The sequence below is a fragment of the Leuciscus leuciscus genome (genome assembly GCF_965113295.1).
Source record: "Leuciscus leuciscus genome assembly, chromosome: 14".
Classification (NCBI taxonomy): Eukaryota; Metazoa; Chordata; class Actinopteri; order Cypriniformes; family Leuciscidae; genus Leuciscus; species Leuciscus leuciscus.
In genome coordinates this window covers 19,181,338-19,207,166 of record NC_138738.1, presented here as the reverse complement: position 1 = coordinate 19,207,166, position 25,829 = coordinate 19,181,338, and the positions used below count along the sequence as shown (strand labels likewise).

At 36.0% G+C, this 25,829-nt stretch overlaps 1 protein-coding gene across 5 annotated transcripts in view; it reads left to right on the top strand.

Moving 5' to 3' along the window:
• kif1aa (kinesin family member 1Aa) overlaps positions 1-25,829 on the top strand; it is a 74,163-nt gene that overhangs the window by 41,850 nt on the left and 6,484 nt on the right. Inside the window, exons 19-42 of one of the 5 annotated variants that reach the window (XM_082136050.1) lie at positions 12-91; positions 205-311; positions 402-482; positions 2,094-2,274; positions 2,369-2,441; positions 2,558-2,648; positions 2,779-2,927; positions 3,029-3,207; positions 4,281-4,418; positions 6,025-6,339; positions 9,936-10,054; positions 10,696-10,781; positions 11,060-11,195; positions 11,791-11,953; positions 12,051-12,141; positions 12,228-12,346; positions 12,457-12,512; positions 12,772-12,990; positions 15,319-15,427; positions 16,695-16,761; positions 16,872-16,956; positions 17,054-17,159; positions 19,956-19,982; positions 25,089-25,203. In XM_082136050.1, coding sequence (XP_081992176.1) covers positions 12-91; positions 205-311; positions 402-482; positions 2,094-2,274; positions 2,369-2,441; positions 2,558-2,648; positions 2,779-2,927; positions 3,029-3,207; positions 4,281-4,418; positions 6,025-6,339; positions 9,936-10,054; positions 10,696-10,781; positions 11,060-11,195; positions 11,791-11,953; positions 12,051-12,141; positions 12,228-12,346; positions 12,457-12,512; positions 12,772-12,990; positions 15,319-15,427; positions 16,695-16,761; positions 16,872-16,956; positions 17,054-17,159; positions 19,956-19,982; positions 25,089-25,203 — 2,892 coding nt within the window. The remainder of the gene's footprint in view (positions 1-11; positions 92-204; positions 312-401; positions 483-2,093; positions 2,275-2,368; positions 2,442-2,557; positions 2,649-2,778; positions 2,928-3,028; positions 3,208-4,280; positions 4,419-6,024; positions 6,340-9,935; positions 10,055-10,695; positions 10,782-11,059; positions 11,196-11,790; positions 11,954-12,050; positions 12,142-12,227; positions 12,347-12,456; positions 12,513-12,771; positions 12,991-15,318; positions 15,428-16,694; positions 16,762-16,871; positions 16,957-17,053; positions 17,160-19,955; positions 19,983-25,088; positions 25,204-25,829) is intronic. The other 4 variants (XM_082136053.1, XM_082136051.1, XM_082136054.1 and 1 more) reach the window with 4 other exon arrangements.

Genomic DNA, 25,829 nt, shown 5'->3' with positions numbered 1-25,829 from the left:
CCTCATTACAGACACCCCACCTTGTGAACCTGAATGAAGATCCTTTGATGTCTGAATGTCTCCTATATTACATCAAAGATGGAATTACTAGGTTAGTTACAATCCCAAGCTTCTCCTTTTCTCCATCGTGCATATAAATCACACATATATGCTTTTGTTCAGTAGAATTGGCACTATGGTATCTTGATGTGTTGCTTTGCTCAGGGTGGGGAGAGAAGATGCCAGCAGTAGACAGGACATTGTTTTGAGTGGTCACTTCATCAAAGAGGAACACTGCACTTTCACCAGCACTACTGGGCCAATTGGAGAAGGTTTGTTAATGATGCAGCTACTGTAAAAACACACATACTTGTACATGTATATGCCAAAGTCCTTATGGTTGTCCTTCCTGTTGTTTACAGCTGTCATTCTCGAGCCGTGTGAAGGAGCAGAAACGTATGTAAATGGGAAGAGAGTAACAGAACCCACTGTTCTCAGATCAGGTTTGTTTTTACTTTTTTCACCTCACCTGCTAAAATACTGTTCTAAGCAATATGGTTTGGTTCCTATTATTTATTTGTTTGTGCTGGTGTGTGTTTGTGTGCATATTTATTAGGGGTGGGACAAAATATCGATAGGGCAATATATCGTTGTCCTACTCCGTGCGATACGAGAATCGTTTCTCTGGCACCAAATATCGATATTTTAATGAATAAAATAAGGTGCTCTAAATAGATTTCCCAGTGTCGCTACTTCATGGCTCCTAGAGGTGGCGCTCAACAAATGAATGAGGGAAACATGAACAGAAGTTAACAAGCCTAAGAGAAAGAGGTTTTTAACGGGATGGCGCACAGCAATGTGAGTAAAATAATAGATGCCCCAGCCGTGTTTAGATCCAAAGTCTGGACCCACTTTGGCTTTTATACCATTTATGGGACAAACAAAATCGACAAAGAGTACGCAATATACAAGAACTGCCTGGTAAAAGTAAAGTGCATGGGCAATACAACGAACACGCAAAGCCACTTAAGTTGGAACGCCATCACCCTGATCTCATACCCTGGAAATCCTGAGTTCTCGCGAGAGCACAATTTGAATTTGGTCAGCGAGTCACTCTGGCATTGAGTAATAATGCTCATTAACTATGCCCTCGTAGCCGAGCTGCACCAAACAGTATCTGATATAGGCGGGCCGGAGGCGAGCTAAACAGATGACGACAGCGCTGCGACGTCGAAGTCATTAGTAAACATTGCATGATGGCTATGGATGAACACCAGTTGTTTGAAACGGCTTTGGCCACTACAATGAACTTGTGCTTTTTATCTAATAGAGGAACAGAAGACCGCGCTCGAATCGTTACTTTGCAAGAAGGACGTTTTTGCTGTTTTGTCGACCGGATACAGCAAGAGTCTAATCTACCAGTTAGCTCCGCTGGTAGCTAAGCGTATGGGGCTCTGGAGACGTCACCCCGTGTGTTGTTGTGATTGGTCGTAGTGTTATCCAATTGCGTGCAGTGAGATTTTCAAATGCATGCTTGGTGCCGCCCCTCGAGTTGGGTGATTTTCATTACTCAATGCCAGACCTTTAATCTTTCGGATTTGGGTCTGGATTTCCAGGCTACTGATCTCATTGAAAAAAAATTATTTACTTAAAATGTTCCATTTAATTTACAGTCTGAAAAACTTTTTGTGCTGTTTTCTAACAGTTTGGACTTGAATAAAGAGAGAAAAAGAGAGAAAACCTGCACTCTCAGCAATTTTCAAACCTACTAATATATTTTGTTTTCATCGTTATCATAGTTCACAGATATCGTGATGTATCATTATAGGATTGTCTAGCAATATATTGATTATCGCAGAATTGCGGTATCGTGAGCCGTGTATCGTATCGTATTATATCGTCTCGTGAGGTACCCTGTGATTCCCATCCCTAGTATGTATGCATGCATGCTTGTATTGATTTAAGATTTTATATATTCGTTGATTGATTTTTGATTGATTTGATTTTTATTATATTATTTGTAAAATAATTATTTTATGCACATCTGTGCAGAATTAACCAGTCTGTGTTAATGCAATTTTTTTATTTCTTTGTATTTACTGACTCTTTTGTAGGGAACCGAATCATTTTGGGCAAGAGCCATGTGTTCCGCTTCAACCATCCAGAGCAGGCTCGTCAGGAACGTGAGCGCACCCCCTGCTCTGAGACCCCAATGGAGCCTGTAGACTGGGCCTTTGCTCAGAGAGAACTCCTGGACAAACAGGGCATTGATATGAAACAGGAAATGGATCAGAGGTAAAAGTAACGTGGAGGAAATTCAAGAACAAGTGTGAGCAAATGTGACGTTTGTGTTTTTAGACTCATATCCATTTTCATATTGTTTGTATAGACTGCAGGAACTTGAGGATCAGTATCGCAAGGAGAGAGAAGAGGCCAACAATCTATTGGAGCAACAGAGATTAGTAAGTGACATAAAGGCATAAAGAGCTTATACAACTTGTTTCCTTTACTCCAAACTTACAGTAGTATATAATATGACCCTTTTTAGTGTTGATATTTCACTGTATGTCTTTTACAGGACTATGAGAGCAGGCTAGAAGAACTGCAGAAGCAGGTAAATCGTTGTTACCCTGATGTAGCAGAGGAAGATGAAGAACCTGAGGAAGAAGGTGACTGGATTGACTAGATTTTACCTCTAATCCATTTCCTTTACATAGTTTTTTTGAACTGCTTGAACTAATCAAAATGACCCACATTTAAACACCTGAGCATCTTGTATTCAATCTCTTTTACCCATAGTGCAATGGACTGAGAGGGAGACAGAACTGGCGTTGTGGGCTTTCCGTAAATGGAGATGTTATCAGTTCACATCTCTAAGAGACATGCTTTGGGGCAATGCCATCTTCCTCAAGGAGGCCAATGCCATTAGCGTCGAGCTAAAGAAGAAGGTGAAAGCTTTGGAAATAGTACCAGAAAGAACTGCATTCACTCTGCTAAACCTATAAGATATGACAACATTATAACTGATTGAGCCTTATGTCTCTTACAGGTTCAGTTTCAGTTCGTTTTATTGACGGACACACTTTACTCTCCACTTCCGCCTGACTTGTTACCACCTGAGGCTGCTAAAGACAGGGAGAAGAGCCCGTTCCCTCGCACCATTGTGGCCGTAGAAGTCCAAGATCAGAAAAATGGAGCCACACATTACTGGACCCTGGAGAAGCTTAGGTAATTTTTGCATATTGTTTTTACATATCGTTTCTTCAACAACAGACTTCATGTGGAGTTTGAGAATAAATTCCTTCATATATACATACACTATATGGACAAAAGTATTGGGACTTAATTATTCAGTCCAGGTGTTTCAATCAGACACATTGCCACAGGTGTATAAAATCAAGCACCTAGCCATGCTGTCTGCATTTACAAAAAAAAAAAAAAAAAAAAAAAAAAGAATTGTCGTTCTGAAGAGCTCAGCAAATTCAAGCGTGGTACTGTGACAGGATGCCACCTTTACAATAGGTCAGTTTGTGAAATTTCATCCCTGCTAGATATTCCATGGTCAACTGTAAAGTGGTATTATTGGAAAGCGGAAACATTTAGGAACAGCAGCAACTCAGCCATGAAGAGAAAGACCATGTAAAGTCACAGAGTCATCGAGTGCTGAGCTGCATGGTGCATTAAAGTCGCCAACAATGATTCCAAAGCTGAAGAGAACTTCCACTGGCATTAATATCAGCAGAAAAACTGTGTGGCAGGAGCTTCATGGAATGGGTTTCTTCACATATGTCTCATATCAGTGTGCTCTTTACTGACAATTTTGACTCCTTGGTAACCACTACATTTAAATAAAATTTTATTAGGGATAAAATGATTTGTCATGGTGGAAATGATGCAACAACTGAGGGACAGTCATTATTTGTGTCGTTATACATTTTTATGAAGTATTTACACAATAATTACTGAAATGGGTTATTTCATGTTTTGTTTACATTTTAATAGTTTTACAAGTATAATAATTTTGTATTTTAATCATGAAATCTCATATTTTAGGATTAAAAGTCTGGGATAAGGGTATAAGACAATACAATTTATACATAAAGAGTGTTTGAAAGGAAGCAAAGAAAATGAAGGCATGTTGTTTCAGGACGACAAAAAGAAAATCTGTTACTTGCAATAAAAGGCAAGTTCTGAAACACAAAAACGCCCGTAGGTGAAGAGAAACCCAGCTGAGTCACCTTGGGTTTCACAGTGTATCCAGGATTTAGATTGTAAATGATGTATAATGCCGCCCCCTGCAGGCAGAGGTTGGATCTGATGAGGGAGATGTATGATCGTGCTGCTGAGGTGCCCAGCAATGCTCTTGAAGACTGTGACAGTGTGCTGACTGGAGGCGATCCCTTCTACGACCGGTTTCCCTGGTTCCGTCTGGTTGGAAGGTGAGTTTTAAGGTTACTTCAGAGCATGGCTACACAGACCTGGCCGCTGGTGTTCAGTACAGAATGCCACATCAGATAAAGGCCACATTATCAACATTATTCTCATCAAACTACACTAGTGTTTGAATGGCCCATTGAAAGTGAATTCATTTCTGTTATGCAGAACAGAATTCTCATTATGTTTTTGTTCTTGTAATAGTATATAGAGTATATCGCAGGGCAAACAACTGCTGGAAAGAGAAAATGTAATAAAAACTGTTGGTTAAAAGCTGATCTCTACAGGATATATGTAATATTGCTTATTCCTCTGAGGAATTATTGCCCACTCACTTTTCAAGAGTGCAAGATTTTTGATGCTGCTTTATTCAGAAGAGCATGAAATCGATTTTCCATGCACTTCTAAATTAGGTCACAAGCTTCCCTTTGCCCTGTCTACTTCTGAGCTGTATGACTTACTCTTAATCTTGCCTTTACTATATCCTAAAGGATCACACTGAAATCAAAATTACGTCATCATTTACTCACTCTCATGTTGTTCTAAACCCACCTTACCTTATTCTTCTGTGGAACATGAAAGGAGAGATTTTTTTAAAATGTACTGGTAGCTCTAATAAGTAGGCTACTGTAACAACTGTATTGTTTGAGGTTTTTGCTACTGTACTGTATGACTTCAGAAGACCTGGAATAGTGAATGGACTGCTTTTACTTTCATGGTGCTTTTTGTCATTGTAGTGCTTGCCAGTCCCCCATCTCGTTTCACTTTCATTATATTGAACATGATATTTTTCAAAAATGTTGCCTGATATTTACAAAAAGGTATTTTTCAAAAGTACAAGTTTTGGTGTTTCAAAAAAAGAGAACAGGTTTAGAACTACATGATGATGACTGTGTTATGACAGAATTATTATTATTATTATTTTAGTGAACTATATCTATAAAATGTACATTACCATTCAAATGTTTGGGGTCTATATGATTTGTGTAATATTTTTGAAATAAGTCTCATGCTTACTGAGGCGATAATTAAAAACAGTAATATTGTGAAATATTCTCACAAGATGTTTTCTATTCTAAAATGTAACTTATTCCTGTGATTTCAAAGCTGAATTTTTCAGCATCGTCATTACTCCAGTCTTCAGTGTCACATGATACTTCAGAAATCATTCTAATATGCTGATTTGGTGCTCAAGAAACATTTCTAATTATTAGCAATGTTAAAAACGGTTGTGCTGCTTAATATTTTTGTCGAAATTGTGATACATTTTTTCAGGATTCTTTGATGAATAGAAAGTTCATAAGAACAGTATTTGAAATAGAAACCTTTTGTAACATTATCAATGTCTTTACTATCACTTCTGATCAATTTGCTGACCCCAAACTTTTGAAAGGTAGTGTAATATTGGACATTCTTAACAGAATCCTGTCACAGAGGCTGCTGTTCACATGTTTTTTTGTTTTTTTATATATATCTTGTATGTCCATTACCCTGCAACTAAGTAAAGTTGGCTTATTAAAAGTCTTTACGTACCCACTTGCGAGCAGAAACAATTAAATAGACAGATGGCCCCTCACACTAACTGGGCTCCCGTGTCTTTGGCTACACCAGAAACCCCCTTTTCTCCACATGCCTTAGTGAGCAAGCGAGCGACTCTAACTCCTCCCCCACCCCCTCTGAGCTCACATCAACCTCTGAACTCACTGAGCTGGTCCAGTCATGGCCGGACAAGAAGGTGGGGACAGATTTGGATGACTTGGACGATGATTTCTTGTTGGATGATCCATACTCGGATTTAGAGGAGGAGGAGGGGGAGGATGATGATGATGATGATGATGATGATGATGAGGGAGAGCTCTGCAGAAGCTCCAGCAAGACTGAGGACCCGTTTTATGATCGCTCGCCATTGTTCAGTGTATTGGGAAGGTTGGTGAGGTTTCAGGAGAATGCTGGGAAAGGAAACTAGCTCTTTCACACTGAGACTGGGTTGTTTTACAACACTGACTTTTAAACATTATATGTGCACAACACACACACACACACACACACATACACACACATATGTAGGCCTATACACACACACATACACATACATGAGAGATTTTTGTTTACATATGACTACACTCACATTTATAGACAAACAAATACCTGAAAAAAGGGCAGACATGCAAATAGGATGATAGTATATAGACACAATGAGATTGAGTTTATTTTCAGTTTCTGTTGGTGTCATACACTGTAGTTTAAAATACATTTAATGTATAATGGCTGGGAGTCTGTGTACACTCTTCTTAGTGGGCTTTGAAATGAGCAGTATAAATGTAAACACAAATAAGACTGTTATTGACCTACAGTGCAAGTATTTAGCTATGAAATAAATTGACATGGGAGAATGGTTGAGTTTTATTTTTTATTTTCTATTGAGATCTCTGACTGTTGATTGCTGATTTTGGTGTTTGGGTCAATGACGTGATAAATGTCAGGGTGGTACAAATGTTCTGATGTCCTAGTGAAGTAAAAAAAAAAAAAAAATCTATTTGAAAAGAAAATCTAATAATAATAAAATGCTAAGTTTAGTACAATATATACTGTATTATTAGTTTAGTACAATAAATTATAAATTTTTTTAAAACAGTGAATCTGTTCAACCTTTTCCAACAAATTAAAGTCATGTGGTGCGATACAGAAATAAAACAGGAAATTATATAATAGAAAGGCTCATACAGACCCTCATGACTGTGTGTCAAAGTCAAACAGTCTCCTAAAATATAAGATAATTGGACTTATTTATGACGAGGTAAGTTTAGTTCAGATTATAAAATCTCACGTGATGCATCTCCCCAACAACATTTATAAATTTTTAATTCATGATGTTTGTCCAAAAATAATTTACCGTATGTAAATATATTCAAGGTGTAAGGAAATATTTGATTATTTTCTTACTTTTTATTTTATGATTACACCACATGACATTTTTCAAAACCGTATGAAAACAACATAATTGCAGTTCTAAGAACTGAGAGCATGTTTTAAACCAGGTTTAAAAAATTGTCCTTTTCCTTATCTTGGCCACTCTTATTTGTCAGTAGCTATGTTTCCATCCAAAGATAAACATTTAACTTATGCACAAAATTGGAATATTGCATAAAACTTTAGCAAATAAAGCCGTTTTTATCATGTGTTCAAGAGAACAAAATTGTTACTTTCTGGGAAATTGGCACAACAATTTAGTCCAGTTTTCCAATCACATGATGAATCACATGATAGTTGATGAAAAATCAACCAATCAAGTTTTTTGTCGAATTTATTTGGTAAATGTGTTTCCATAGTATAGTTAATGTTAATCTTGGCTTTTCCATCCAGCATTTGCGATATCCCAAAACTCAAATAAAAATAGGTGGATGGAAACATAGCTAATGACACTTGAGGAGACATGGGATTACAAGGGTCACTTGATCAAGAGAAAAAGCAGGAGACTTAAGCAAGTCTCCACTTGATATCCATCTCACTGCTATAAGATATTAAAGAGATCTCTTCTGATTTGTCTTCCCCTGTGGGAAGGATTCCTGGACTTTAGTCAGCATGTCTGGACTTTACCCTGTCTTCTCCCATTATCATACATTTGACTTTCATCTGATCGCTGCAGACACACACCTTGAGCTTCTGGGTTTGATTTGGACCTAATGATTGTGATAATTGAATTCAGAATTTGCTGGCTGTCAGCAGCTCCACCCAGCATAGCTTTGGCCCTCGTGTCCCGTCAAGGTCTGTGTCCCAGCTTTTACATGCACCGCATCACTTCTTCAAAGGGCTCCGTCAGCTTTGAAGTGCTATCTCCAAACATTCATATTAGCTGTTTGTTTTGTGTACCGCAGAAACAAACAAGACCAGATTTTTGTAACATGGCATGAATGTCTGATGAATGAGAAAAAAGCTATTAATGTAATGACTTACTAATTGGTTCCCGTAATACAGCAGTTTGGTTACGCAGAGTGTTCACATATCTCAAGATGAAAGAGCTGGTTTCTAGCACAGCTGTCTCTCTTCCGGGCATGTGAGATCATATGCCGTATTTCGACCTTTTTTGTGAGATTTTTACATGGAAACCTTTGATGAAACGGCTCACTCTTTTAAGTTGCGCTTGTGCAATGCACTGCACATCTGTTACAGTATGGCCGCTTTTTTTTTTGGTGTCTTTATCTTTATTTATTTTTTGGTATTTGCTAATGGTATTGTCTGTTCACGCTCGCAGTGTCCAGTACTGTCACATTTATGTCATCGCTTCCACCTTTTTTTGTCATAAGCATGCTTTTTTTGTACCTCACCAAAACCCTTTTTTTTTGTTCAGCACTACTGTTATCTTTCAGTGTCTACCCATGGAAGATGGGCAATGTAGTCCTTGATATCAGATGGATGGAAAACTGTTGATTATGACAATCAACTATTGTATATGAAATGTCAATCTCAAGGTTTTGGAACATATAGGCCTAGTCGTATTTCTTGTTCTGATCATGGATGTATTGCTTATCCAAATAGCCCACAATCATTTGCACAAAAACATATTGAGTCACTCCATGTAACATATTTACTCATGCACAGACTATATAAAAGGCCAGTTTGTGCTTAAGTTACAACTATTATAATAATTAATAATAATATCAGTATAACAGCAATTAACATGAATTTTCAGAATGTTTTGTTCCAAAACGTCTTGTGTGATTCTCATATGTACTTATTTGATTAGTGACCTACAGTAGAAATAGTGTGGAATCTTTAGTATTTATTTTTCATTTCTATTTCTATCATCTCTACCATTCAAATGTTTGGGGTTGGTAAGATATTTTAAGATATTAATTCTCTTATGCTCACCAAGGCTGCATTTGTTTGATCAGAATTATCAGCAGCATTACTCAATTCTTCATGATCCTTCAGAAATTATTCTAAAATGCTGATTTGCTGCTCAAGAAATATTTCTTATTATCAATGTTGAAAACAGTTCTGCTGCTTAATGCTTTTGTGAATATTTTTCCCCCACCAGGATTCTTTGATAAATAGAAAGTTTTTATTTGAAATAGACATCTGTGTTAACATTCGCTTTGAAATTTTAAAGCTTTCCTGCTGAATAAAAGTATTATCATTAATAAAAGTATTATTATTATTTAAATCTCTCTGACTCCAAACTTTTTGAACAGTAGAGTATATTACATTTTTCTATTTTATTTATAGTTTTAAATGAAAAAATTATCTCCAAATTTGGGATATCAGATTTTTGGGGGGTTTATCTTCACTTCAGTCCCATGCTCCTTAAACTCGCCCAACATTTACACATATATATAAACAGATAAAAAAAATACTCTACACCTTCCTGTTTTATATCATGTATCCTGTAAGGAATAATCCTGTCCAGGGCCACAGCAGTGCCTGCTTTTGTGTATATGTTGATCAATGTTTTGTTTGTCCTGTTTGCTGTATAGTTGATACCTTGGACATTTTCTTATTTTCTTCTTCCCTCTCTCCTTTAGGGCTTTTGTGTATTTGAGTAATCTGCTCTATCCTGTGCCCCTGGTACATCGGGTTGCCATTGTCAATGAGAAGGGAGAGGTCAAAGGTTTCCTCAGAGTAGCTGTACAAGCAATATCAGGTAAGATTAGGACTGTAAGTGTATTGCAGAACCTACTGGTGAGTAGAGTGGCACATATTTCCATATATCATTGCTTTGTCTAGATAAAGATATTTATGGATGGTAATATTATGGATTTACCGATATTAAATTCTGTCACATACCGAGACGACGTATAAGATATTTCAGTATTTAAGACATATAGTATTTTAAATAAGACTTAAATTATATGTATATTATCAATTTATAGTTGATAACAAAAAAATAGCCGATATTAAAATTATATATATATATATTAGGCATCACAACATACAAAAGGAAAATAGCTGTACTGAGATTTGCTAAAGATTACATTTAAATTAATAGTGTTTTTAAATATGAACTTATAGTGAGTTAGATGATGGCAAAGGTAAACTAAACGTTAAAATATAGAAAATGAGCATGCACAATTTAATATACAATAAATTAAAACGTTCTCTAATATTGTTAGATGACTGATACGTACCGATATATATATATTGTGAATCCTTAGTTTAAGGAAACAGGAAAAAGTTTTGGGGGTTAGAAGGTGTATTTAGACCTGAGGGATTGTATATATAAAGGGCAAGCTGTGTGTGACTTCTTGAGGAAGTGATGTGAAGGTGCTCTGGTTTTTCCTCCAGCTGATGAAGAGGCACCAGACTATGGCTCTGGTGTCCGACAGTCAGGCACTGCCAAGATTTCTTTTGAAGACCAACAGTTTGAGAAGGTATTGACATTAAAACATTTGTAATGGCTGGGAATACTCATTGTGAGTGGGAGCTTAATAATTTAATTTAATAATTTTTTACAAATTTACATTTGTACAAACTTACATTTTTACAAAAAGCTGGAAGATTTATAGTAATGCCCTGAAAAATCACATAAATTAATTGCTCAAAAGCGTGTGAACCATGACATATACTTGGTGACCTGCTTTGCTGATCTGGTCAACATGGATATTTGTATGGCAACTTACTTGAAGTGCTTCTCTTTCCCATTGAGCAGTTCCAGTCAGAGTCCTGTACTTCTGGTCTTTCCTGTGCTGGCGTTTCTCAGGAAGAGTTACGAATTGTGGAGGGTGAGGGCCAGAATGCAGAGATGGGACTCTCTGCAGATGAAGTCAACAATAATACCTGTGCAGGTAAGAAATATGGAACATACAGGGCATCTTCAAAGAAAATGTTGATCACATCATACTCAAAATATACTATTAAATGTATAGAAAAACATGTACTCTATGGTTCTAAGGTTTGGGATTGGTTAAATTTTTTTAATGTATTTTAGTTTTTAATGCTCACCAAGGCTGCATTTATTTGATCAAAAATACAGTTAAAACATTAATTGTAAAATAGTATTACAATTTAAAATAACTGTTTTCTTTTTTAATATATTTAATATGCTCAATAAACATTTCTTATCACAGGTGAAAACAGTTGTGCTGCTTAGTATTTTTGTGGAAACCATTATTTTGTTTCTTTGAAAGAAAAGCATTTATTTTAAACAGACCTTTTGTAACATTATAAATGTCTTTATTGCCACATTTGATCAATTCAATACATACTGTATGTATAATAAAAAAAAAAAAGAAGTTGACCCCAAATGTTTGAATGGTAATGTTTGCAAGTGGAAACATGACCTACGAGTTTGTGTGTCTGAAGTCTGAATCTATATGTCAGCTTCCCATATAGTTTTCATATTATTTTCAATTGACATATTTTCTTTCATGTGCTCTTCAGTTAACTCAGAAGAGTTGGAGAGCCCTGTAAAAACAGGTTTTGATGGCATACTGGACGGCGCTCTGGATCACTTGAGGATTGGAGAAGTCTTCACATTCAGAGTTACTGTGCTGCAGGCATCAAGCATATCCGCAGAGTACGCAGACATATTCTGCCAGTTCAAGTGAGTGCCTCTGTCCTGTTCTAAAGTCTGTTTCCACTAGTGGACATTTGTCATTGTTCTAAATCGAATATTCTTTCATTCAACTCCTCGTTTGTAGTTTTATTCACAGGCACGATGAAGCGTTTTCCACAGAGCCGTTGAAGAACACTGGACGTGGTCCACCACTTGGCTTCTATCATGTGCAGAATGTAAGCTTTGCACTATAACTCAGAGCACCACGTCACGCTGTTTTTATTAAGCTGAGGGTAAAACACTCGTTTCTTCGATTTTCCAGATTGCCGTGGATGTGACTAAGTCCTTTATAGAGTACATAAAGACTCAGCCGATTGTGTTTGAAGTCTTTGGACATTACCAGAAGCAGCCTTTCCCTGCGCTCTGCAAGGATCTCATTAGGTAAATCCTGGCAATATTTATTATTTCCAAATCAGATTAATACATGCTACAAATGTCCGAATTCATCCATCAAAGTTATACTGAAATGACAGCCAGATCTCTTTTTTCAGTCCATTGCGCCCATGTAGACGGCAGTTCCCGAGAGTCATGCCTCTTTCCAAACCAGGTGAGAGCAATGACTATTTTCTATGACCATTAACATTGAAGCCCCCCCCCCCCTTTCACCCCATTGGCCACTGCATGTTTTGTAAAAAAATAAATAAAGCAGTTGCGACTGGTTAATGTTTCCAGCCAAATCACGTTGAGGCTGAAGCTGTTTAGCACATATTCTCCGTCTTTTTGTGTTGCCTGTTTTATGTTGCTTTTTTATGTTTTGGGTCCATGTACCCATGTCACAGTATTTATGTTGTTGGTGGTGGGTGTAGCCGCAGATAACGACACCCCTCCTGATCGAGAGAAGAACATGGACCTGATTCGCTTCCTGTTGCCAGAGGTCTTCAATGGGGCTCTGGTGGACTCGCTGTCAAGCCACGCCCTCAATGCAGCAGGCGTGGCTGTGTCCTACCTCCTTGAGGGGGAGGAGCAAGCCAGACTGCCGGCCCCGCCCTTGTCTATCTGTTCAGTAATAAAAGCGCAGAAGCCGGGTCTGTAATGGTTCTGAGTGCTTAAGGCCAAAGAATGTCCCTGAAACTAAACCTCTAGTCAGTCTAATGCGCTGATAATATAATATAATACAATATAGTGTTGTCAAAAGTACCAAGTCGATACTGAAAATTTAAAAATGTGCCGCTTTGAGCGCTGTTGGGCTTAATCGTAAACACTTTGGAATGGCCATTGTACTCACGTGCTCATCAAATATGTCTGTGATTGGCTACAATGATGAGCGCTTCAAAAACATGTTGTAAATATACATCAATGGCACTCTTCAGCGAGCGCTTACACAGATACACACGGGAGCATTTGAAAGCAGGCATCTATCAGCTCTCAAACGCTCCTGTGCGTTGATCATTGTAGCCAATCACAGACATATCCGATGAGCTCGTGAACACAATGGCCAATCAGAGGTGTTTATGATTCCGCTCAACAGTGCTCAAAGCATCACATTTTTAAAATGGTACCCAAGTCGGTACTTTTGACAACACTAATATAATATAATATAATATAATATAATATAATATAATATAATATAATATAATATAATATAATATAATATAATATAATATAATATAATATAATATAATAGTGCTGGGCAACGATTAATCACGATTTATCGCATCCAAAAATAAAAGTTTGTGTTTACATAATATATATATGTGTGCACTGTGTATAATTATTTTGTATATATAAATACACACATATACATGTATATATTTAAGAAAAATGTGTTATTTATAAATAAATTATTTATATATAATATAAATTATGTATAAATATATACATGCAGAATTGTCTTAAATATATACATGGATATGTGTGTATTCATATATTCAAAATAATTATATACAGTACACACACATATATTATGTAAACACAAACTTTTATTTTGGATGCGATTAATCTTTGCTCAGTACTAAATATGATATAATTCTTGTTATTTATTAAACATGTTATACTTCAAAATGTGTGATATTTAGGCAGTGTCCACTCATTTCCCCCAATCATACGGGAGTCACACAAAATCCCTGCATTGACAGACTGAAGGACGCTTTGTTCCAGGGACTGCGTTTCGGCCTGTTAATACTGTGTGTGGGTGTATGTCTTTTTCTCTCCCTCAGCCTCTCCATACAAACCTTATCAAGCAGATGGACAATTCTGGTCTTTCTCTCTGACATCATTCACCAGAAATAAATTGATGAATAGTACCGAAATAAGACTGTGTAACTGCATGAGTAAAACTGGTTGTTCTATCACTTGAAACTGAGCTTGATGATGCAGTGGTCTCTAAACATTTGCAGGATATTCATTTTGGGTCATTATTATTATTATTAGGTATTTCGTTGTTAGTTTTCTTGTCTACTTATGTGTCATATTCAATGGTTTGTCTTACAGAAAGAGAAAACTTTAAATAAATATTCATAAGTATATGACAGTTAAATATGAGTTTAAGGAATAGTTCACCTTCGAATTAAAATTCTGTCATTCAGTCGTATTTCATTAGCTTTTTTCTGTTGAACACAAAAGGTGCATTTTTGAGCATTTGTTTTTATATAAAATGTAAGAATACGAGTAAAAGCAAAACAACTACAAAAAAGCAGCATAATTGTCTTCTGAAGCCACATGATATATTCTCTATGTAAGCGCATGAGAGAAGTAGAGAAGTCTGCTTCCTTTCAGTGTATTTCATATCTTTTCAAAAAATCAGTTGATCTAGTTGACAAAATCTGAATGAATCAAACAGATCCAGTTCTCTAGTTCAACTCACTGACTCAATATGCTGCTATCGTATGATTTCAGAAGACTTGTATGAATCACTTTTATGAGACCTTTATGGTGCTTTTTTTGGTGCTGCCATTTTGGTGCTTGATCCCAGTACTCATTAACTTTCATTACATTGAAAAAAGCGGACAGAATAAAGAAAAATCTCCTTTTGTATTCCACAGAAGGACAAAAAGTCATACAGGGTTGGAACGATGTGAGGGTGAAAAAATAATGAGAGAATTTTCATTTTGAGGTGAACTATTATTAATTCTGCTTGGCATGTGCAGGTGTTCAGGGATCACTGTTATTCACTTGACTTTATTCATCTTAACAGCAGTGTGCCTTTACATCGGACCCCTGATCTCCCACTCCTGGTCCTCTCTAACTATATTCTCTATTCCTCCTTTTATACTGTGATCCATATCTTCCTCTCTCCTGTGAAACTCTAGTATCCCTCTCATCTGCCATTGAATTATTATATCCTTTGGTCTATGATTAACTCAATATTGGTTTGACTCTCTTTGTTGTTCCTTCTTTCTCTGTTTTCTGCATAGTACCTGCCACCAAACTGACAGCTCTCACGCGACCCACAGCAGGACCGTGCCACTGTAAATACGACCTGATGGTCCTCTTTGAAATCTGTGAGCTAGAGGCCAATGGAGAGTAAGTGTCTTGTCTAAACATTGACCTTTTCCCTTTAAATTGGCCTTTTACTGATTCAGTCTGAGCAGAATCGATTGCTGTCTTCAGTGTGGCCTTTAAAATCAGTGATATCCAGTGTATCCGTATAAAATGTTTTAATTGGTTTTTAGATCGTGATATAAAGAAAATCATACCTGTTCTCATTCATATAATTGCTCTCAGTACCATCAGGAATCATTTTAGACACTTACAACTCTTCCCAAAGGACATTTTACACACTTTACATATACTGTATGTACAGTTTGGGGTCAGTAATTTTAGTTTTTTAAAAGAAATTAATACTTTTATTCAGCAAGGATGCATTAAATGTATTGCTGTCAAATCGATTAATCGCTATTAATCCCATCTAACATAAAAGTTTTTGTTTACATGATATGTGTGTGTAGCCTACATATTATATTATAGATATGTCTGTGTGTGTGTGTGTATTCTGTATACACACACACATATATTTATACATTTATATTAGTACTGTCAAAATTAGCATGTTAACGCGTGCGATTTATGTTTTTCAGTTTAATGCGTAAAAAAAAAAACTTAAATCTTACATTATATGATCACGCTCTTATTCATACAAATGCTTTTAAACCATTAAAGCGCGACAAGACAAAAGAGAAAGTGCTGTCTGTGAATGTCCTGTCTCTGTGACACACACACACAACTCGTGTGCATGCCAGAATCGTGCGCGCAGACAGCGCACCAGAATCGAGTTCTCTTTCGCGCTTGAACAAACGTATGTGCTGTATTACGTTATACAATGTCATGTGTGCACTGTGGTCTTAAACTCAAATTAGTTATACTGTACATCAAATTTGCACCAGGACCTGTTAGAGAAACATTTCTGCTGTACACACACACGACTAAATGACAATAAAAGCTGACTTTTCTTTATCGAAATTATATCTAATAAATTTGTTTTATGGTAACTTATATGAAAACAATGATGTCTAAGATCAATTGTTTATCAGCATACCAACCTGGACATGCTTAAAAAATATAATATATAATTAATATCAAAGAATTATTATATAATAAATATTTTTAGACATATTTTCTATAGTATATATATATTTTCTATAGATTAAAATATATGACGTATTATTAAGTAAATAATTATTCCTAATTAATAAATCTGTTGGCTTTGTACAGTAAATCCTACATTGTGTTTCTACATCCAGGAAAGCTGGACTGCTGGTTATTGTATTTGACATGTATCTGTCCCTTGCAGCTATATCCCAGCCGTAGTGGACCATCGGGTAGGCATGCCCTGCCATGGCACATTCATGTTACATCAGGTACTGGAAAATGTTCTTTTTTTTTTTTTATTGTGTAAGCAACCATAGTCCATACTAATTTAACATTAGAGTACAATATGACATACAACAACACAACATTTACATAACAGGGCATCCAAAGGAGAGTTACAGTCACCATAGTACATGAGTCAGGAAGAGATATCGAGTGGAAGGAAGTGCGAGAGCTGGTTGTTGGTGAGTTTGGCCTCAAATTCGAACTTCTGCTCAATGCATATGAGTAAATAAGAGAGATATTGTGATATTCAGCAAATGGGATTTTTGCGTTTGACAGGGCGCATCCGGAACACACCTGAAGCAGATGAGACGATCATCGACCCCAATATTCTCTCTCTCAACATACTGTCTGCAGGATACATTCGACCCACACAAGATGACAGGTACCTTCTCAACCCTAATAAATATGTCAAGAAGACCAGTTTAGAAGTTTACAATAACATGACATTCTCATGTTTTCCATGTCTTTAACACTAAACATAAGACATCTTGAAAATTATGCTTGTCATTTTATATTTAAGAACACTGCCATAAGAGGTTACAGTACATGGGAGATTTATTCTTCTGTCATGAAGCCTTTTTTCTCCTTGAACACTCAGTAGCAGAGTTTGTCCACTTTGGCTGTTTCGCACTCCACTCTTTTTAATACAAGGTCTCCATTTTAGTGATTGCTGCACTTAATACGACTCTCTCCTCAGCTTTGGCATATGATCTGAGAGCTGAAGCCAAGCCTGGGAGACAAACAGTTCTCTGCACAACTTTAAAGCAATGAGTTTTTGCCAAAGAGAAATGAGTCAGTGAACCAAACCTTCCAAACAGCTCTTAAAGGCTTGGCACAAGGGAGTGATTCAGAATCAAACGGCAACGCAACAGTGCCAGCCTTAGATAAAGACCAGAAGTATATTTACACTTTTATGTTCCTTTGCACAAACATACAATAACTCGCACTGACAACTGACACATCCTAGAACTGCCATATTGAGGCTTTTAGCATTCTCGACAGGGTGCAAAGTATGCTTGGCTTGGGGAAGTCTGATCCTACAATTAAGGTTTGAACCTTAAAAAGTACACTACTGTTCAAAAGTTGGGGATCGGTACGATTTTTTTAAATGTTTTTTAAAGAAGTCTCTTAAGCTTACCAAGGCTGCATTTATTCATTCACAATACAGTAATAATTTATTACAATTATTACAATTGTACAAAAAATATAATTAACTGTTTTCTATTTTAATACATTTTAAAATGTAATTTATTTCTGTGATGGCAAAGCAAAATTTTCAGAAGCCGTTACTCTAGTATTCAGTGTCACATGATCTTTCAGAAATCATAATAATATGCTGATTTGGTGAAAACAGTTGTGCTGCTTGATATTTTTTATGGATTCTTTGATAAATAGAAAGTTCAAAAGAACAGCATTTGTTTGAAATCGAAACCTTTTGTAACATTATAAATGTCTTCACTGTTACGTTTGATCAATTTTATGCATCCTGGCAGAATAAAAGTATTAATTTCTTCTTTTTTTTAAAACTTACTGGCAACTGACCCTGAACTTTTTGAACAATAATGAAAGTAAATTGTTTTAATTGTACGTATTACATAAGGAATGTAATTAACACAGTGCTTTTTTTTATACTTTAAAGGTTAAAATTGTGTCCAAAACCATTTTCAAAAACTGAAGATATATTTGAAGATATTTCTTCCTGTCATTAACAGCGTCAATATAATTAATCGATAAACAATTAATCATTTTGTGATTTAACTGAAAAAAAATGTTTTTTTAAGGGAAAATGGTTTTAGAGGAATTGTTTTTCATTCAAGTCATTCTGAGACCCCTTGGAAGTTAGAAATTTGTATTTATTTATGTATTTTTTATATTTACGTAACACAAGTATATCATACAAAAGTGTTTTGTGTAAAAAGTTGATAGTAAGATTGTTGTTTACTGAAAATTAAATGGTTAGCGTTTGGCTAACTATGCTAGTAGCTCCAAACACATTTGATATGTGCAAAATGAACAGATTTTTTAAAATTAATTTTTTAATTCTAAGACTGATTTATATGGTACACAGGTGGAATAAACTTAGATAAATGCTTAAAATATATTAACACAACCTCTCAACATGCCTCTTTTTTGTTGGATTGTTTTTAATTATTGCAGAGACCTTTCTGCATGACATAACAACAGCGAGTCAGGATTCGAATCGCTTGACTGACAAACTAATTCCTGCAACTGCTCTTTTTCTGTTTAATAAAACTCATAACTAATAATTCCCCTCCCACTGCACACATGAGACAAAATGTGGTTTTATTAGCCACTATGAAGGAGGTCACAATTCAATCTGAAGATATGAATTCACTATTTTCCGACATGGAATTGAAAAATGGTTCTCTAGTTCACCTCCTTGCTGGTTGTGCAAGTCTTCCCATCTGATGCTGGTCTGCATTTGTGTCCATTCTCATCTGTTCATTCCATTCACTCTGTCCGCACTCCATTGCTCAGATTCAGCTACTGTACCCTCTCACTGAACCACACAGTGGATCGAGCTCTGCTGGTCACCATCACGTCGTTGTGATCTGCATGTGAAGATTTTTTTTTTAAAGAAAGCTTAACATTAAAAACACTTGAAGCTTATATATGAAACTTCACTAATAGAATCCATCATTAACATTCTCTCATCATGATAGTCATTGGAAACAAAATGCTACGTTTCTCATGTCACGTTACACGCTAGCAGCCTAACAAAGCATTTTTTCATCTGCAATGCATTACTATGACATCACCTTAAATGGGCATCACATATCAGCATCCAGACTTTGCAAACATGAAATGCTTAAAGTAAAGTCCATAATCATTTAGATATCTTATATTATCAGATTTATCCACCGATGCAAAACTGCATGAAAGAGACATTATTACAAACCTCTCGTTTCAAGCAGCTGTGACCTCCTCTCCTGCGATGTAACCACAAGTCCTAACTAGATAATCCACATTATACTTACCCATAAAACCATGTATCGGAGCTGGATTCATACACCAAGGACAAAGCTGTGACGGGAGAGTTGTGCAGAGGTCTCATCAGACACAAGCTGTTGGGCCTCCACACAAGCTCCTCTCCACAACCTTCTGATTCTGACATTTCTCTAGTCCACTAACAGAATGTTGTTTTGTGTTTTTCCAGACAGTTTCTTGATTCGGACATGCCTAGGTATATTACCTTCAAATCCCTCTCCTCCCATTTTATCACACACACACACAACAGAATGTTTATTTTTCATCTTTTTATTTCTCTGGCCATCTGTCTAATCAACCTCCATCGTTCTTTGCGTAATTGTTTTGGCTCTCAAATACTGTTCTTTCTGCAATCATGTTGGTTTGTCTATTTTTTTTTCTCCTTTCCTCCTACTATTTCGGAAAATGTGAGAGAATTTCACTCTGGCTCCCGTGGAAATGCTTTTGTGTGTGAAGCTTCTGTTGTGTATTGTATGTTTTTGACATTTTTGGCACCAGGTGACTGGATTGCATGGCTTGGCTTTTGTATGGGCTGCATTTTTGGCTGAATCATTTACAGGAGGTGTGGTAGAGATCATAGTCACGTTCCCAGTTAATAGGGAACATTCTCAGAACTTTACGTTAACGCTCTAAAAGTTATGAAAAGAATCTGAACTTTAATAATGCTCTCAAAATGGTAGCACAAAAACATTATTTATACATTGTTTACGGAACGGGTTGTTTCTGATTTTTTTTTATTTATTTTTTTATGTAACTGAGGACATTTAAAGCTAACGTCCCGTCCCCATAGTGTTTGCAAAACAATAAAATAAAGTTCACATAACCAAGAAAAACTATTGAACATATTGAAACTTTGATTTTGGACGTTTCAGAGAACATTATAACGTTTTCATAACTAAAGGGAACGTCAGCAAAAGTTTCTTGGAACATTTTTGTTAGCCGAATCCATTTTATGACAACTTCATAAATAAATTTGTAATCTACCGGTACGTCAGCCACTTCTTCATCAGTCACACATTCCTCCAGTTTAAACTAAAAGCGTTTTTATAATATTTTTAATGAGTCACTCTTACCACACACGCTCCATCAGTCCCACATAAAATGTATTGCTCTTGCTCAACAAATTCTCAACAAATTAGCTGACATCTCTTAATTAAAAATGTATGGTTTCATTTAAACAGCTCTGCAACTAGATCAAGTTCCATCACAAATGTCAAAGCGACACCATAAAACACAATTTCGCCTGTGTGGGGCGATAACTGTTGGCCAGACCACACACCATGAGGTCTGTGTTGTTTATGGGCGGGAGGGCTTGCTCTGCTAACCTCAGTATTAATCATGAATCTCTGAACAAAATTAGTGTTATGTTAGTCCACTGAGATTTATGATCTCATATGAAAAAAAATGCATTTAGTCAAGTTTATTGACAGGTAGTCTTCCCTTGCATTCTCTGCTCACATTAGCCAGTCTTTTTGACCACTAGGAGGTAGTGTTGATCAAATTTCTTTAAAGGTTTATTATGCTGCCTGAATGTATAAGCTAACATTTCTAAGAGCTGCTTGCAGATTTCTAATGATTAAATCAGGACAACTATAATCACAGGAATTAGCTGCTTGTTTGTAAATATAAGGGTGGTGTCGCCACAGAGCGGTATGAGAGCATTGTTTTTATCCAAATCTGTTTTTCTTGTTGCAGTGCCAGAACTGTTCCATTTGCCAGGGCTATTACAGATCACACTGAGAATTTGATTTATCAAACACATAATTCAACACCCTCTTTTACAGAAAAATGATGCTGTATAGTATTAAACTTGTAACCTGTAATTCACTGTATATGGTGGTATGATAATGTACAGTTAATTAATAAGTGCATTTACATCTGCAAGATGTATGTTTCAGAGTGTTTGCTCATCTGCAATAAGACGATTCTTGTCAGATGTTGAATAGACATTTAGAAGATGTTTATGATTTAGAATGTATGTAAAACTGCTTTTTATAAGAAGTTTATCAGATGTTGTACACAACTGATGTTTTCCAGATTAAGCGCTCTTTAGCAGACATCATCTGGGATTTTTTTTAATCATTGTATGTGCTTCTTTAAACTTGCAACCCATAGTTCAATTGTAGAATAGAAGTGCTTGAAAATAAATTAGACAATTTGTGAGCTGAAGAAAGAAATTTAGGAATTGAAAGCAAATCCCAGTTAACAGAAAACATTCTCAGAGGTTCTCTCAAAGTTACGACATTTTCGACATAAACATTTTCCAGTAAGATTAATAGAATGTTCATTAGTTATCTGGTTGAAAAAGTTGCTGCCTGAATTTAAGTGCAATCAACTTGGTTGTTTAAGTCATTTCAACTGAAATTACATTAAACTGACTTAAAAAAAATTTGAATCTTGTATAAGTCAGAAAATATTAACAATTGCTCAACTTATTTTGATGAGTTAAAGCAATGTAAAAACATGTTATCATAACTTATTGATCATATGATATTTTAGTGTACATTATTAATGGAATGTTTTTTTTTTCTGAAACATTTGGACACTCGTCAAACGTTTTTTGTACGTCAATACTTAGTAGGCCTACTTGTTTCAAAATGTTCAAAACGTTCAAAAACTAACATTCCCATAATGTTTGTAAAATTATAAAATGGAACGTCCCCCTAATGTGGAATGTCTTTAGAACTTTTATTTTTTTTAACTGGACGTTTTGAATGTTACCGAGAACTCTCAAAAATAACGTTTCTTCAAATGTGGATGTTATCAAAATGTTCTTAGAACATATTTTTGTTAGATGAGTGATGATTTGGGAAGGAAAGATATCTTCACATAATTCCTCAAAGTATTTGATATCATTCTTAGTACACACTTGTCACCTTGGCAACTGTACTATTATCCACACCAACATCCTCCAATGTAGTTCTTACTGTCCCAAGAGTTTGTCAGGGAGTTGAGTATAGCCCTGCAGTGTCCCTCCTCCCATATATGTTGTCACAGAAACCAATTTTAATTTCCAGCAGTTTGGGTGGCAGTGTGCAGCTCAACAATCCATGTAAGCATTACCTCAGCGGTAGCATGCTTGCTTTCTAACCCTTGTGCAATGAGTAATTCTTCAATATTATTTAGGTCCTCAATGCAGGCAGAACCAATAAACTAAGAAAGAAATGTCCCTCAGTATATTTTGCCAAGAACATGAGTTATAGTTTGGATTGGCTGATATAAGAAAATTAAAGGGAAAGAAAAATTGAAAGGGAAGGTAAAAAAACAGGAAATATCTTTTATCGTGTATAAATGGGAGGTGGAAATTATCCTCACAATCCCTCATCTTGCTTGGTATGCTGAGCTTGATTTATGTGGGTTTTTTTGGGGGGAGTTAACAATAGCGTCAGAAATGGGATGACTGGGTGTCTTCTAACTGTGTTTGTATCCTAATATGCTAAAGCCAACTCAAGCGAGTCCAGTAGCTGTGTTTTGGAACATGGTAGTTGGCTTCTAGCTGGTTCAAATTGGTTTGGGTGCTTAATGTGGGAACTGATGGGGAACTGACTGAGCTGGTAGACCTGAGCCCAACATCACATCATACCAGCTTAAGGCCTTGTTGTACACTCTCAGAAATAAATTGTAGCAGTTACTGAGATGGTACCCTTTCAACTTTGTATCTTATTTAGCCCTAAAGGGTGCACATTTGTACCTAAATGGTTGAGATTAGTACCCTTTGAAAGGGTATCATTTAAGTGAGCTTTTGTACTATGTTTTTCTGAGAATGTAGCTGGTTTGTTCCTGGTCCAAGATGATCCAGCAGCTCAGGCAGGTTCCCATCAGTTGCAGGGCTGTAACTATAATTGAGGAGGCACGTCCCACAAATATTTGATCAATATGGAGATGTCTCTTCATTTTCCCCCTTGGCATTGTACAATTAATGACTGAGGGTCACTTTCAAGTCAATCCAAATGGAACCAATGAATACATAAACGTGCCTCCTTAGGAGACGCATGACAAATGAAAAAGAGTCTGTTCCATGATACACTACTCAATTTTCTGTGAAGTCTTTCAAGTCAAATGGCCCAAAATCTACAAACTGGCTTTGACTTTTGGCAACTAGCATTGACTTGTCCAGACTGCAAAAGTCTAGAAAATTTCTTTTCTAGAATTGTCATTTTTGGGTGAACTATCCCTTTTAGGACTTTAATACACTAAGTGGGACGGTCTAGACCTTCCCCACAGTGACCCTTGAAATTTCCCCCACCATGTTTCATTATTTTCTCCCTATCTCTTCAACAAATCAATTTCCAGTACCTCTTTCACTCCTTTTTGTCTGAATGACAGCCACAAAGCTGCCTACTGGGTCATGCCGGTCCATTCACTTTAACACTCAACAGATAAAGCACACAAGCTCAATCTATCACATACCTCAGAGAAGCTCGGCCCCTCTCATGTACTTCAGACTCAAGCATTTCGAGATTTAAGACCCTTACTTGGCGTAGGGCCAAATGGATCCAATCTGTGATCATTTCAGTGGGTTATGACCTAAATTTATCAGAGCGAGGGAGGGTACTATAGCCTTGAAGTTCAACAAGGTGAAAATAACCTATGTGTAAGAGGCAGCCCATACTATTTTCATATAGTATTCTATTCTCATGAAATGGGATTGCTTTAGGGTCAATATTAGTTCAGTTGTACTTCATGGAAGTCTGTGAAATCATAACAAAGATGATGTAAATTGATTGGAGATGCAATTACATCGCTCATTGAGATACATTGAGATAAATTTGCTATATGCTTTTATACTTCAGTTTACCTCTCTTGCTTATCTTACTTATGATTCTTTCCTTTCCACCTAAAGCATTTCCTTGGGGACTGATTCTAGGTATAAGTGTCCCCTTGTACCTGCCTCCCTCTTTGAATGGTTACGTCTTTCATCCGTCATCATTTTAATTTTATTTTATTGTCATCGTTCTACACATCATTGGTGGTGGCATTCATATCTAGTGAGGAAGCTAAAGTGTTTTGTTGCATGCATTTATATTGTCTCGTAGTCACAATTTTTAAACACTCTTAAAATGTTACTTTAAAATTGTATCTTTTTATCAGTGAAAAAAAAAAAAATGACACAGACACTGTATTGCCTTTTAGTAATTGTTTTGCCTAAAAGCTGACACTAGTTATTATGTATTATTAACATAGTTAATGCATTTAGCCTGTTAATATTTATGAAATTCTAACATGAGTGAAAGAATATGTAAATTCACCTTGGTCTATGTTGAAATGATATCTTTAAGGCTGTTTTCTACCATCAATATAGGACATTCTTCCGTTTTGATGCTGCTTGGGATTCATCCATGCACAACTCTTTGCTGCTAAACCGTGTCACTCCTTATGGAGAGAAAATCTACATGACTTTGTCTGCTTACTTGGAGGTAACCAAGGCCATTTATTTATTTAGTTCCATGATTTAGTTCCAGCTAATTTAATCTAGCAAACAGCCAATGGCATTTGTAATGGTTAAATCAAGTGCATATGTGAAAGAGAGGCAAATGGCAGTAAACCTTGTGACTCTATAGAGCACAACAGTATCTTCCCAGTTTTAGTAGTTTCTTGGTTCTGGAAGTATAGTTCCCATTCATTTTTCCACAAAAAACAAACAAACAAAAAAAAAAACTGATAAAAAGACAACATTCCTTGACTTAACATTTCATGAAGCATTGCAAATGATGTAATCAAAAACTAGTATAGTAAACAATAAATGTTTTTGAAAGAAGTCTCTTATGCTCACCAAGGCTGCGTTTATTTGATCAAAATACAGTAAAAAAAACCCTGTAATTTTATGAAATATTAAAATGTACAATTTTCTATTTTAATATATTTTAAAATATAATTTATTCATGAATTTTCAATGTCACATGATACTTCAGAAATCATTCTAATATGCTGATTTGGTGATCAAGAAACATTTCTTATTATCTATGTTGAAAACAGGTGCTTAATATATTTGTGGAAACGTTAAGCATTTATTTACTGTATAACAGCATTTATTTGAAATATA